General features: G+C 41.1%; 2 protein-coding genes across 14 annotated transcripts in view; one reads left to right on the top strand and one right to left on the bottom strand.

The window, feature by feature from the left end:
- Positions 1-5,661, top strand: part of ARFGEF1 (ADP ribosylation factor guanine nucleotide exchange factor 1) — an 85,835-nt gene extending 80,174 nt beyond the window's left edge. For all 3 annotated transcript variants that reach the window (XM_068187216.1, XM_068187230.1, XM_068187223.1), the window contains 6 exons: positions 193-322; positions 1,128-1,267; positions 1,654-1,822; positions 2,317-2,455; positions 3,358-3,475; positions 4,226-5,661. In XM_068187216.1, coding sequence (XP_068043317.1) covers positions 193-322; positions 1,128-1,267; positions 1,654-1,822; positions 2,317-2,455; positions 3,358-3,475; positions 4,226-4,390 — 861 coding nt within the window. In that variant the 3' untranslated portion in view covers positions 4,391-5,661. The remainder of the gene's footprint in view (positions 1-192; positions 323-1,127; positions 1,268-1,653; positions 1,823-2,316; positions 2,456-3,357; positions 3,476-4,225) is intronic.
- A 2,679-nt stretch (positions 5,662-8,340) lies between these two features.
- The window catches only part of CSPP1 (centrosome and spindle pole associated protein 1), a 61,752-nt gene continuing 55,032 nt past the window's right edge, over positions 8,341-15,060 (bottom strand). For 10 of the 11 annotated variants that reach the window (XM_068187322.1, XM_068187307.1, XM_068187297.1 and 7 more), the window contains 3 exons: positions 13,384-13,499; positions 13,081-13,231; positions 8,341-9,131 (listed from right to left, as the gene is read on the bottom strand). In XM_068187322.1, the coding sequence (XP_068043423.1) occupies positions 8,917-9,131; positions 13,081-13,231; positions 13,384-13,499 (482 nt within the window). In that variant the 3' untranslated portion in view covers positions 8,341-8,916. The remainder of the gene's footprint in view (positions 9,132-13,080; positions 13,232-13,383; positions 13,500-15,060) is intronic. The other variant, XM_068187281.1, reaches the window with a different exon arrangement.

Below are 15,060 nucleotides of genomic sequence, written 5' to 3' on the forward strand. Positions count from 1 at the left end.
TTTTCAGTTATTTCTTAGTAGCTCATCTTTCTGGTATATCTTTCATGAATGTTTGTAGCAAGTATGACTAAAGAGAATGAAAGTGCAGAGTTGAAACAGCAAATGTCTTGAGCTCTGAAGAGCACAGCACTATTACCAATGACCAGAAGTCTTCTGTAAGTTATTTACTGATTTTTTTTTCTTTCTTTTCAGGATACAATCTCCCAGAAGTCGGTAGATATCCATGATTCCATCCAGCCTCGACCTTCAGATGGACGCCCATATCAGCCCAGCACAGGCGCCACGGTAGCGGAAGAAACGAGTAAAGCCAGGCCAGCAGCAAGTGCGTGCTCTGCAGGGGTTTGGCATTTGGTATCTGTTTAGAGTAGTATGTAGTAGTTGTTTGATATATTAGTTATAGCCCCAGCTGTGACTTCAGAAACCTGATGTGAAGAAATCAAATTGTTTAAATTTTTGTCTTCATGTAGTATGACAGAATTCTCTTGGACTCCTGTGGGTCCATGTTTTGTGCCTGTGTTTTAAAAAATCTAAGAGTTCAGCTGCAAGCTTGTAGGCTTTTACCCAAAGCAAAATATTAAAAATAGTAGTCTCCTTACAGTGCTGTGTGAGATTTCTTTTCTTAGGAGCAGGGATTTTTCAGTGCAAAATGCAACAGAAGCAGTAGCTGGAGAAGAATTCTCTCTGTGATTTGAAGAGACTGTATCAAACCCTTATTTAAGATCCTTGTGCAGTTATGTTTCATTGCTTAAAATGGTCATGTGGTACATTAGTATTTGCCACAGCTGCAAACAAGCATGATGCCAATGCTGTGCTAAGCATCCTGCCTGGGAACAGCCTCTGGCTCATGCTATTGCACTGAAGGTCCAAGTCACTCATTTTGGTGATTTTTAGGTAACACTGAACCAGGCTGATCCAATGTATCACAGACAACCTCAGGAAACAGTTTTTTAAGACGTTCCAGTTGGTAACATGGTGATCTGTCCTGGTGTTAGTAATTCCAACAGGTGGATTCCAGGTTTGGTTTACACATGTGCTTGAAGTTAAACTGTTCTTCAGCATGCCCTCAAAACAGCTCAGAAAAGTTCTTTAGTTAATAGTTAGTAATAGTAATTTTCTTTCCTTTAAAGAATTTCCAGAACAGAAGTTATTTGCTGCTCTTTTGATCAAGTGTGTTGTACAGCTGGAACTCATTCAGACGATCGATAACATTGTGTTCTTCCCAGCAACTAGCAAAAAAGAGGATGCAGAGAATCTAGCAGCAGCACAAGTAAGTGGAACTGATAGGTACCTCTGTTTTTAATACCTTTTCCTCCAAAGGTTTTAAGATAAAGTTTCTTTCAGATAACTCCTGTAGCATCTGCTAATTTACAGTTTTCACATGCGTTTGAGAATTTCCATTGGCCTGCTGAGATCTTTTACAACTCCCGTTAAATTGCATTGGCTGTGCCAGGGCAGCAGTGTGGAGATTAGAACTTGTATTGTTCAAAGGGATTTATCTAACTGGCATGTGGATGCAACCTTTAATACAGTGTTAAGTTTAAGTACAAGTACAGATGTAAACAGGCTAGGATTGAGTTATCACAGGAGCTTGCCGAAGACAGTTGTGAATTTTTACTTTGAATCTTTTTCTTCCTTTTCCTCTTTTTTCAATAGAGAGATGCAGTAGACTTTGATGTCCATGTGGATACACAGGATCAAGGGATGTATCGTTTCCTAACATCACAACAGCTTTTCAAACTTCTCGATTGTCTGCTGGAATCTCACAGATTTGCTAAAGCATTTAATTCAAACAATGAACAAAGAACTGCTCTCTGGAAAGCAGGTGAGTCAGTGCCCTTGAAGAAATACTTTGTGTCAGTGGGAATTGACCCAAAAACAGGTCAGAAGTACTTTGATGCCAAATGTAAAAGTTGAAGCTTTAGCTCTATAACTGTAGGATTCCTAAAGGGAGGAGACTAATCTGTGGAGGCGCAAATATTTCTGGTTTCCTAAAATTTAAGCTTTTGCTGAAGTACAGCTGTCAAGCTGATTCTTGGCTGTAGGTGTGAGTCCCATGTTTGAAAACTGCAGGCACAAACAGAGGTTTCACAGCCACTTGTAAGCTGATGCTAAAAATGGGTTCCAACCACAATTATGGCACATATTAATAGGTTAATTTTTAGCAGTGCTCCATTGTACTAAATGTTATGAGAAATTAATTACCTGAGGTGGTTCTTCTGTCTGTGTACAGAAGGTGCTTAGAAAGAGAAGGGGGAGACTCTAAGAAAGAATGTCAGCTGAACCAAAAATCTAAATGGATGCTTGGAATTTCTGTAGGTTTCAAAGGCAAATCCAAGCCCAACCTGCTGAAGCAGGAGACGAGCAGCCTGGCCTGTGGGCTGCGCATCCTGTTCCGCATGTACATGGACGAGAGCCGCACCAGCGCCTGGGAGGAAGTCCAGCAAAGACTGCTGAAGTAAGGTCCTGAGCTGAGCCTGGAGCTGAGCCTGTTCGTGTTATTTCTGATGTTAAAGAAAGGGGGTGGGCTATTTAAAAGGATAGACCATCTCTGCAGGAAACTTCTAGAGCCAACACATGTGTGTGGTGGTCACAGCTAATATTAAGAGTTTTATGTTCTGTGGGGAGTGCTGTGCCTCCAGCTACTGATGCTGTCTCTCCTTTTTGTTCTCATTACATGTTTTGCAGGGAGAACAAAGATTTTTTTCAACTTTTTTTGTAACATGTGGGTAGGCGGGGCTCCTCTTTAAAAAGGAAAGCAGCTATCACCTAAACCTTGCTTTTTCTTTCACTAACCTCAGGTATTTTAGGGAACTGACACTGTTTGTTCTCATTTTCAGAAATGGACACTGGGCTTAAGCAGCCTTGTGAGCATACAGAGGCCTTTGGCTCTTTGGTCATTGATCTGAATGGTTTTTGTTTATAACGTTTTCAAGCAACTGTTGGAATAAGGGAGGGCTTTAAACCTCAGCAGCAACACTTGAGGCTAAGACTTTAAGGTTCACAGACTGGGAAGCAGAGCTGAAAACTGCCTGGTTACGTCAACATGAAATATTCCTAAAGCCCACGTAATGTTTCGTGAGATACCTCTCAAAGAGCACTTGATATGTTTCAAATACATTCACAGACAGTATAATCACGTTTTTGTCAGCTTTTATTACTGAAGTCCTAGGACTTGGGGTTTGAGTTGAACAAAGTCACTCCTTTCTGTCATCAACCAGGCTTGGAGCAGCTTTCATAAAACAATGCTGTTCTACACCAGAGCTCTACACTGTCAGAATTTGCAAAGCCAAAGCTCTCTTTCTGCAGTAGAGCTCAGAAGGAATTGTGAGTTGTTATTTTTTTGTCTTTTGTCTCCAGTGTCTGCAGCGAGGCTCTGAGCTATTTCCTCACTCTTACATCAGAAAGTCATCGGGAAGCCTGGACTAACCTTTTACTTTTATTTTTGACTAAAGTCCTGAAGATAAGTGATGAAAGGGTAAGTATCTGTTCGGAATGATGCTTCACATTACATGTACAGGTAAGAAGTAGTTCCAGACTGGTTCGTCACACACAGTTACAGACTTGACTTTGAAAGCTCCTGCTGCTCTGTAGACACTCTTGTGTTGAGGGAATATACATTCAAACTGCACTTGACAGATACTGACACTAATAATTCAGTGTGAAGGTGCAGTGAGTGATAAAATAAAATGTGTCAGAGAAGTTTAAAGATGCTGGAATCCTTTAGAAGTGTGTCTTAAATCGTTTTTACCCCTCTCCTGCTGAGGAAGGCAATTAGTGATGATATTTTATTCAAAGAATTAACTCTTGTTTCTGCTGCCAGTGCTGCAGGTACATGTACACCTTGACCTTCTCCAAAGCAATTCTGCAGTAAATAAATCCCTGTTTAATCTGCCTCTAAGATCACTTGGCTGAAATAATTAAGTGATATGAAAAAGGCCAACTGCAAGAAAAAAGCTCATGATAGAAAAATATTTCCTCTTGGAGAATAAGCATTAGTAAGGAGCTTTGTGTAGTTGGTGAGCATCTGTCAGAGTAAATCACAGCTGTCTTAGCCTTATAGCCTTATTTTAGCACTGCTAATTTCAGTTGTAAAGGTGTTTCTGCTTGTCACTTTGTGGATTTCTCACTCTCATTTGGGAGAGTATTTAAAATTCTTATTTTGCAGTGTGCTTTCTGAGGTGTACTGATGTATAATAGAGTAATTTCTTGTCTGTTTTCTCCTCAGTTCAAGGCCCATGCCTCATTCTACTATCCTTTGTTGTGTGAAATCATGCAGTTTGACCTTATTCCTGAGCTTCGGGCTGTTTTGCGAAGGTTTTTCCTGCGGATTGGTGTGGTTTTCCAAATATCCCAACCACCAGAACAAGAGTCTGGAATAAGCAAGCACTAGCAGATAGTGACGCTCTGTTTCCAAGTTTATATTCCTCAGCTAAATAAAAGGACCAGGTAGCTGGGCCATTCTGTCTGGATCTCCATATAAATGGTTTCTTTCTCTGGCAACGTGTATCCAAGGGTTAATGGTACAGATGCTTACAACTGTAATTAAGGCTTGCAACACTCCAGTCCCTCTCTTTCCTGGTGGATTCTCTCTCATCAGTTTCTCTTGCCTGGCTCCTGCTGAGCACAGAGCCAGTTTATAGCACAGTCCCCTTGTCAGCATGGGCTGCAGTGTCCTTTACTGTCCTAGACAGCAGCATAGCAACAGATGTTTATGGCGGGTGTGAAAGTAAAATGTACCCAAAGAAACATATATATGTAACGGTTTGAGCTTCTGCGAGAAGTACAACTCAGGAGAGCTGTATTTTGAAGGATAAAATGTTTATAGTGAAAAGAAAATGGAGATTATTGTTCATGGAAAAAAATATTTAGCAACTATGTCTGATATTCTAAGATTTTTGCACACTCAGGCTGTCTGAGACATTGGTAATCATCCTTCTGTGAAAATGTACAGAGATGCAGATCTGTAATATAAACTCTTTAACACTATACAGTTCTTCCCAAATTATTTTATTTCTGTAATACTGATTTGTTGAAAGCCCGTAACTCTTCCTTGTTTACCAAATGCACTAGAAGTTTGGCTTTCTTTTTTGGGTTGTGATTTTTTTTTTCTGTTTTGTTATTTTTTGTTTTGTTTTGTTTCATTGTAGCCCAGAAGTTATTGTTGCCGACTTTTGTCAAGAACAGTGGTAGAAATATCACGACTGACATAACTACCTGTAATATACTTGTTTTAGGGCTTTTAAATATAACGAGCCATTGAAATGATGATCCTTCAAGGACTGGAACTTGAATCACTGCAAACAAGTCTAGGTTGTGTCTGCTGTCAAATGTTTTTTGTTTGATGTAGATTTCACTCTTATGTACAGAATTTAATGTTGGATATATTCAAGTAACAAATCTGGCATGGTTTGGGGATGGTTAAATTTATTGGAAATGTATTCATACTGTGAATTGTGCTCTGATGGTTAACAGACGAGATTGTCAAGCATTCTGTATTACAATGGATGTAGAAATTTTTTTCAGATGGACAAAATGTATATGGTACAGATATGTAAAGTTTTCTATGTAAAAAAATTCTGTACAACTTTCTGTACAATATTTGGTTCTCATCTGGCATATTCTAATCAGGTTATAGGTCAATAAAGTTTTTGAACTCTTTCATCAGTGCAATCAAAACCAGTCTAATCCACAGCTACTTGTTTTACAGTTTGCTTTGCCTCTCATGCTTTTGTTTCAGAGAAGCAAACCCCAGACCTTGGGAGCAGAAAGCTGGGTGCCCTCTGCTTGACTGGGGTGCCTCTTCTCACTGTTAGAGACAAATACAGGGGGAAAAGGAGTGGTAAATTAAAAAAAAAAAAGGTGGGCAGTGCTGGAGGAGAATAAAAGCGCTGTGTGAACTGGTCAGATGGACCCTGTAGTGCTGCACAGACAGAAGCTCAAAGCTGCACTTTGCTCTCTGGGGATTAAAACACAAGCACCAAACAGCTGATGGAGAAAGGGGGAAGAGAAGGGCTGCAATTGCAGTTCTGCTGACTTGGAACACATCAGCCAGCTCAGCCTTGTCAGCATCTTCGATTTTGTTAGTAAGAGTGGAATGGCATTGTTCCCCAGTGTGTTCCCACAAAACTCCTGACTGGCACAGGAGGGCAGTGTGAAGAGCAAGGTGTATGAGGATGCCTCCTCTCTTTCGGGGCTAGGTATCTGCCACAGATATTCACAGCAGGCTCCAGAAATAAGTGTAAGCAGTTCAGTGAAATAGCTATTGGAAAAGCCAGGAAAGGAAATTAAAATGTTATGACCTGTGGTTCAGAGTTTGCTCACAAAGTTAATTGGGGTGGAGCAAAACCAAACAGCAATTACCAGAGTCAGAATGGGTAGAATTGAGGTTATTTGAATTAATTGTAGCCTTTCCTCTTGGCTGTATTTTACTTGTTCAGTTTGTTGTGCTGTGTTTTAATCTTAAACCGCTGTGTTAGGCCAGAGCTAAGGTCTTTGTCTGACAGTGACCAGTAATAATTTTTACAGTGAGTATAATGTGTCCCATCCTATTCATTGTCATGCATGACAATGAATAGCCGCATGGCTTTAGCAAACTGTTCTGAGACCATAACCAGGGTGTCCCTGTCACTGCTGCCCTGAGCACTATTTAAACGGCCACTGCTCTTGCGTGTCTGCCCAGTTGCTTTCTGATCATCTGTGTTCAAGATAGAGCAGTGAGTACAATGAATTATCTAAAAACTGGGGCAGCTGGGATTTTGGGGCTCTTTCTGCTTTTCTGTTTTGTTGTGTACTCCTCTTTAATAAGGACTATTCTTTTGTGTACTCCTCTTTAGTAAGGACATTATTCTTTTATAGCCTAGCCTTCTCATGCCTTATTTATTGCTCATGTGGAAAAGACCCAATACCTGTTTAATTTTGGTTCACTGGCAGCTGAACTTTGGTGTCATCATAACTCTTCTGTGCCTCTCTTTAGCTCTTGCAATGCCAGAGCAGCACCAGGTGTACTCTGGGCATTGTGTTCAACTTGCAGCTCTCTAAACACTCACATATATGATCATTCTCAAAAATCTGGAGTCGGGGCAGAGAATAGGTTCTCTTCTGATGATCTCAATAGCCATCAGGGCTGGGACTGCAGATACATTTAGTTTGCAGGTGAGACTGTCATGATCTGGAAAGGGAAAGATGCAAAGGATTCGGTGTCCTCAGTAGTGCCCCAGGGAGGGTAGCTGCAGGGAAGAGTAGAATTCATGGTACTAAGGGCTGCTGAGCAGTGAGGTTAATTTCAGTAGTTTCAGGCCACAGCACGCGTGAAGAAAGGGGTTGTGCCACATCCTGGCCTTGAACTGGAGGAAAGGAATGGCAGCTTCTGGTTTGTGGCATTTATGAAACTTAGTGCAGTGAAATGAGGGTGGCTTTTTAGGGGAACACTTCGGAAAAACTCCGATTAAAATTAAGGAACTAATAATTAAACCCTGTAGGCAGTTAGATGAGGAATTCTGCATCTAGCCTGGAGTTGGTACAGTGGATGTGTCTCCAACTTATGAAGCAACTGGAGAGAGCCATCAGGGCAGGTGACAAAGTATAAAAGGCGTATGGTGGGCTTTGGCATGAGAGGGTGGTAAGTGTATTATTATAAAGCATTTTCACAAAGTTATTTCCTCTGTCTCTGGGAAGTCCAGACTGAAGCAGCCATGCAGCCCGAGGTACCTGCTCCAGCCCAGGTCAGGGATTGCACCAAGGCCCCTGCCTGAGTGGCCACCGCTGTCACACCCACAGTGATGAACCTTCTTACTGTTGAGCTAGAAATCCAGGGTAAGAATTACCCTGATCTCACAAATCCTCTCTGGGAAAGAACATGCTAAGCCCATGAAGAAGCTCAACACCACACAGGTTTGAAAGTATATCTGTCAGCAAACATTGCCTGCCATCATCATGGAACTGCTGTAGCCTTCAGACTGGTGTACAAAGGCTTGAAGGTGGCAATGTAGTAAAAATAAAGATGTTTGTAAGAAGTTCTTGTTTTCATCAGTGGTTTATTAGGGTCTTTTTAATCCCCCTGTTGATCAGGTTTAAGCCTCTGGGTGAGAATTTCCTAACCAAAAGGAAAGTTGCAGCATTACCTCTGCTTCACCTTGGTTGCGTAGCTCACTGAACTAAAATCTTGCTCAATGTCCTTTGTGCTAAAGCTCTGTGCTCTCAATGAACAGGTTTTCCACGTTTTTTTTATTTCTTTGGAGACAGCCTTAACACTCCAGTTTGTTCATGAGCAAATGAAAGCTGAAGCAAATCATAAATTAAGAAAATTGAGGTCGGCTTTCACAGATTTTATAACAAAAATAATTTTAGTAACAAAATACTTTATTAACTCTTCAATCAGAAACATAAATATATTGAACAATATCTGTATTTTCAGCACACGACAAGTTAAGGAATATAAGACACTTTGTTAATAGTAATTCTTTCCCATGAAAGTGTTAGCTGCGCTTTCATACAGGACAGCATTTATCCTACATGAAAACCAAGTGTCCTTGTTCAAGTTACTCTTTGGGTAAAAACCTAATGCCCTTCTGCTCTTGGGCTGCTCTAATGCCAGAAAGTTTTGGAGTTTGACTATAAAGCTAAAAAAATCTTTGATTTAATATCAAATTCACACACACCACACTGTTTCTGAGGCTGAAACTTAAGTTGTATAAAAAGTGCAAAAGCTGCCAAGCTTTTCCTCCATTTCCCACGTCACGGAATAGAAAACATCCCTGTGCTACATCTCCGTTCCACTGTAGTGTCTGTGTGCACTGTAGTGCCTTTATTATTGCTATTTTCAGTTACACACACAGCTCCACACTGTACACGGGAGAGAATTCTCCCTGCGGGATTCCCTGGCGGGCGCCCTCCCCGGCCGCGGCTCCCCGGGCAGAGTCAGCCGTGCGCGGTGGAGAGGCCCTGCCAGCCCAGCGGGAGCGCGGTCTCCGGGGACGGCTTTGCTGAGCTCGGCTGCTCCGCCAGGAGCCTCCGGAGCGTGGCCGACGTTCCTGGTCGCAGCCAGGGCTCTGTGGCCACGGTGTCAGTGGAGCTGGCCTGGGACTGAGCGCGCTTCAGAAGGTCGTCCACGTCCCCTAAGGAAATGTCATCACCTACGAGGAGAGCAACACGTGCGTTAGACAGGACAGAAGCTCTTCCCACCACGACACCGGGCAGGCTTGGCTGCAATCAGTGCAGCAATAATGCTTTTAAAAGATACATATAATAATGCTTTTAAATGACATTTCTTCTTAGCACACGTTTGCTGATGTTCTGGGGAACTGGGCCCCAACAGCTCCCCCCCAGCAGCTCAGCAAGGGGATAAGGATACAGGCAGAGGTGGGTGGACTCAGCAGAAGGCTCTTGCTTTCCAAAAAGCTCCTGTTTAGGGAGAATCAAATCTGTCAGTGCATATATGCATAGAAATGCATGTGAAAATAAGGCCATTCAATCACAGTGGCCTGACTGAACCTTGTATAGACAGTCTCCTACTGATGAATTGTTTTAACTTGGCTTAACAGTGCAAATGCAAGTGAGCCTGTGCATCACAGCCCAGCACAGCTCAACCTCAGTGCAATGTCATGCTGGAACTGGCTAAGTTGGGATCTTCCAGCTACAAAACAAGCCCCAGCTAACAAAAACCACAACTGCCTTGCCTATGAACTTGGGGTCCTTATCACTCTGAACTCTACTGTTACTTGTTTCAACTCTGTCAGCAATTATACATACATCTAATACCTTAAACAAATAGTTCTTAGTGTGGATTATCAAACATACATTTTTACTATATATGAAAGGGTATAAAGATATAAGTTCCTCTGTGCTGTTCCTTTTTTGGCTTCACAGCATCTAATTTTTTACATACTTAAACCAAAAAAATTATGCAAACCCCCTCTGTCTATAACAACTGAAAAATTCGATGTTTTCCTCTTAAAACTGAACCATGTCAATGAAGAGGTTCTGGCTTCTTGGTGTTAAAGCTGGGCAGAAACAAGTTTAAAGACTCTGGATTAGGAAAAGAAAACCAACATTTTTGCAAAAACATCCTAATTAAAGCAAAACAAAATTTTATATTCTTTAGTGATTAAACAATTAACCCAAGCAATTAATAAGTGTCATGTAATTTATCTATTTGGATGATTTTTACAAATTTCAGGTTTTTATTCTGAAAAAAATGATGACTTTTTTAAAAATGAGAATTGAAACCAAAGCTTTTCTGAAGATTCTCATTAAAAACTGAAAGTTGATGGTCTAAGCATGGGTGTGAGAGCCCAAGGCCTGGAGAAGCAGCAGGCAGGTATGCAGGGGTGAAGGGAAGGACAGAACTGCACAACCCCACATACACTGGGATCCAGGGCTCAGTTTCCCTCTTTGTCTGTTAGGTGGGATTGCAGGTTCTAAAACAAAATGCCAAATACTTTTTGTTCCAAAAGAACTTGGCAGGAATCATTGGTTCTGTCTCATCACACAGTCATCTGATCATCCTCCAAGCCCTCCCAGTCTGGTTAAAACTTGTCTGCAACACTAGAAGTGAGAGCAGACCTCCCTCTCTCTAGGGCCTGTCATCTCCTGTGCTTGAAGCTGGCAGAGTGAACCTCTTTGTCTCCTAAATCCTGGGTCAAATCAACTCTCCCGTGGGTTGGAACCCACAGTTTTTTGCATTTGTAGGTTTAGAGGGGTTAACAGCACACTGCAGGAAAAGTGATACCTGAAGAAAATTATTTTTCTGTTTGCTGCTTTAAGACATGATATCTAGCAACAATAAAAATAAGGTTGTTTAGACACAAACTGGGAATGTCCAGGCCAGAGGGCTGCATTTCCCCACATTTAACTACTTCTGCCTTTAAAGCAAAGCCTTTAGATCTTGCAGATGTCAGAGGCAAGATCAACTGTTCTGCCAGAGGTAAGATCACAGTGCACATCACTGGATCAGACTCACTCGGTGCTGCTTTTAGAAAGCCCAGCAGATCAGCTGCACTGCAGAACTTCTTCATCATGAATTTCAACACTTTGCACACTCCCTAAAAACTGTCCTTAATTGGGACACATATCAAGACTCTTGATAATTCAGTTTGGATGTGGAGGCTGAAGGTAAGGAAAGCTTTTCCACAGCATGAAACGCTGGTTTAGAAATGGAATGGTGCTTGGATTCCTGCAGAACACCAACACATTTCGCGTGCCCAAATCTGTGAGAATTCCCTCTTCTGTATCTGAGCCTGCTCTTGTTTATGCCCTTAGGAACACACATACCTTGCCTGACAGAGACTCCCATCACCCAAATATTCACCAAGTCTACACTGATGGGAATTTTTTTGGATGGGTGAAAATGGAGGAGAAGACCTGACTCCTTTTGTCTAATTTTCCAATTAAGAAAACAATACTAGGATGCCTTTAGGATTCCCACATCAGTCCCATAGGAGAAAGTGAACTGCTGTGAACTGAGCCTCCTTATTGAACCAGATCAGCTCTTAGAATGAATCAAAGCCTGTGAATTGCCATCTCTGGTCATTTCAAGGGAAGATAACCAGGTTCCGTATTTATATATTTGAGAGATTTATTTTCTCTCAGCAGTGTCTCTGAGGGCAGAGGAGAAATGACAGTCCTGACTGCTCAGAAAGCAGGAGGATGCCACAAGGGTTCTTTCAGACTGTTAGGGAAAAGGAGTAAAAAAACTTGGCTTCACTTATTTTTTCTGTAACATCCCTGAGCACAAGGAGGGAACAGGAGGGCAAGCAGCAGTGCAGCCTGAACACCTAGAGCTGAGCAAGAGGATCTATTGCTGCCTTTCCAAGAGGCACAAATGCTAAGGATGAGTGATGGGTCCCCATGTGCTCCAGAGAGCAAGCTATATGCAGACATATAAATATATATATACACTCACACACATATCAAAATTATATTTATCTAAAGGCTGAAGCTCTGGAGGCTGTGACAAACAGAAGGCAAGCAAAATAAAAAGTGTAGTGCATACAATATGAGGTGAAATTATAAAAGAGGTGAAATACAACAAAGATACTGAAGTAGTAGTAGTTCACATAGCAAACATATCTGGGTGGAGTAAAATTAGTAAAGATTTTATTTAGATTATAGAAGAAAATTAGTCTGAATAGGGTTTATTTTTTTAGTGACTTAAAACCACAGTGAGATGGTTAAAACAAGCAAAAAAAAGGATGAAGTGCTTGTAAGAGTACCCATAGCAACAGAATCAAAAATACTGCCAGCATCTGTACTCTCATTAAGTTTATAAAAAGGATACTGATACTGTAATTGCCTAGACAGCATAGCAACTACCTCCAAAAATAGGAGGGATTTCAGACTCGTATGAAAGAATCATTAGCACAAAGTGTATGAACTGGATCACAATCCGTGTTAGAAATTAAAGGCCATTAATGGTTGCCATGATTGGTACTTCATCCACAAAAGGGATCTAGATCAGGCAGCCAGCATTTGGAGATGCTCCAAGACAACTCCCAGCACCTGATGTAAGAAACTTGGAATGAATTCAAGTGTGTGTGCAGTGAGAGGTATCAGTATCAAATACTCCCATACTCAACTACTGAATGATCATTAATATTAACAAACCACTAGAAAATCAAATTAACTAGAAACTGAAGTACTTCATCATACACAATTCTCTGGCATATCTTCATACTGGTTGGAGTCAGACATCTGACTCCCAGGAATGCCAGTAAACTCACACAGGCACCTCATGATCATTCATCACTTGGGTGTTCTATTTCTTCCTACTGCCATTTCAGCTGTGCAGCTGGATGTCCCCACCCTGCTGCCCACACTGCAGTGGTGCTCACAGGACAAGTAGGAGTGGCTGATCAGACAGGAATACGAGAATCTTTTTCTACTCTCCTCCTCTGAACTTAGTCTGAAGAAGTTGTGTTGAGGTGTGCTGGGGAAGCCCTTGTAGCAGCTACAGAGCTCCATAAATAACTCCTGTGTTTGATCTGACTGCTCGCTGTTCTGCTACATGAAACCTGTTATTATTTGTTCCTTTAATTATTGTAATTGCTTAGTGTTCACTACAGCGTCTCTGCTACGGGAGCATACCCAAGGAAGGAGATTTCTGCTGGAGCTCAGTCAGTCTGTGCAGTCGTTCCTCGTTCTTGCCTTTCACCTGATCAGCATCCAGGCTGAAGTTTGAGTGCAAGGAGAAGCTGTCAGGCTGCAGCAACGGCGTCTGCCCTGGTGGAACTTCCTCCTGCAGGGAATCCAAAAATGCACAAATCCTTCAGTTAAAGAGCGACCTTTTTGAAAGGGCAAATAACTACACGTGTACTCCCTCAGGAGCCATAGCATGGAGTCACTGTGGAAGCAAAGGAATTGTCTGACATTACATCTGTCAGTTCTTACACGGACAGCGCTCTCCAAAGCTCTCTGCTTCAGTCGTCTCCTTTCCCTTGCAGAAAGTGGATGCTGTGGTAATAAATTCACTTCTTCTAAGGCAGAAAACATTTCCCCATTAGCACCTGGAAAAACAGGTGAAATAATTTTCAAAGAAATCAGAATACCAGAGAGTGCTCCAACCTGTTTACGTTTTGAAACAAGCCAGTATATTGTACACTACTCCATCACAGGAATGTATTCATTACAAATCTTGTTTATACCCAGACCTTTAAAGTAAATGAGTACTCAAGTGAGCATAGCATCTCTACTTGAAAGAGAGAACACTTGGAATATCAGAGTCATAAATAAATAGGTTACATGAAATATATAATAACATTACATGGACTGACAGTGTTACATGGAATATGATAACACAAAATCTACGCCTCAATCACACATCCTTGGTCTAATGCTGCCTTTTCATGTAATAAAATGTTAGCAGCTGTTCATACAAGAATAAATAACTACACTTTTTGATCATACTTGCATCACATTACAGTGGGAGAAGTTTGATCTCTTTTTCTAATATACATGAACCCTAAAGTCATGTTTCAGCTCCACACTTGTCTATTTCCTCCTCTTTTGCTGACTCTGGGAAGTGTTTCAAACAAGTACTTTTGGTTTTCCCTCCAGGACCAGTAACCCTGCCTGGGGCTGGCTGATGGCTTTGCTGCTGCTTGGTGCAGACAGTGGGCTCTGTTTCCTACTGCAGTCCCTCTGGCAGCCTCAGGAACAGAGCCTCCCAGGAAAAGGAAGGATTCTGCTCAACAAAACCTCTACAGAATCCACTACCACCAACTACTCTTTGTGACAACAAAGTCATGTTTTGGAATTAAAACAGTTATTTTGGTAGAAAATTGACATATTTTGGTTTGAAACATATATTTGATTGATATTAAACAAGTTCAAAATAACAGAAAGATGAAATTTTAAAATTCTTTTGTATTGCCAGGGTTTTTTTCCCCTAAAAATACATTTTTTTATTCTCCTCTCATCTTTCCTCTTCCCCAGTTTCACCAACAGTACTCACGCTCTTATCACAAATGTTTCAAATAAAAAAAAAATCAAAGCATAATTTTGAAATGGTGTAATACTAACAAATTATGTATCAGAATTCCAGCTACAAGACCAGCTAAACTTCACTATATTCACAACAATGCTATTACTTGGAATATATAAAATGGTTTAACAATGTGAATTTGTCACAACAAAGGACAAGCTTAAGAATTTATTTGTACCATTAGTGTATCATCAGTATCAGATGCTACCTGTTCCTGTAAGCATCCATCATTCAGATCCTGCTGCACAGAGATGCTTTTAAATCACTGCATTAACACAAATGGATTCTAGGGTTTTCAGTGAGGCAAAGAAAAGAAAAAATAAACTAATTTATTTCTAACTGCCTCAAACATTTTATTTCTAACTGCCTCAAATTTCAGAGCCCTAGGAGATAAATTCATATGTAATGCTGACATAATAGATGTCAAAAGTGAGTTGGATTTTAAACCCACGTCAAAAAAACCTCAAGCAAAACAGAGGGTAGTGTTACACTCCTCTTAGGAAATGGCAAACACTGTTAAAATACAGCCCCTGTATTGCACCAAAGACCCTCAGACAATGTGAGCTGCACAACTCACAGAGAAG

The sequence above is a fragment of the Anomalospiza imberbis genome, chromosome 1 (assembly GCF_031753505.1).
Source record: "Anomalospiza imberbis isolate Cuckoo-Finch-1a 21T00152 chromosome 1, ASM3175350v1, whole genome shotgun sequence".
NCBI classification, from domain to species: domain Eukaryota; kingdom Metazoa; phylum Chordata; class Aves; order Passeriformes; family Viduidae; genus Anomalospiza; species Anomalospiza imberbis.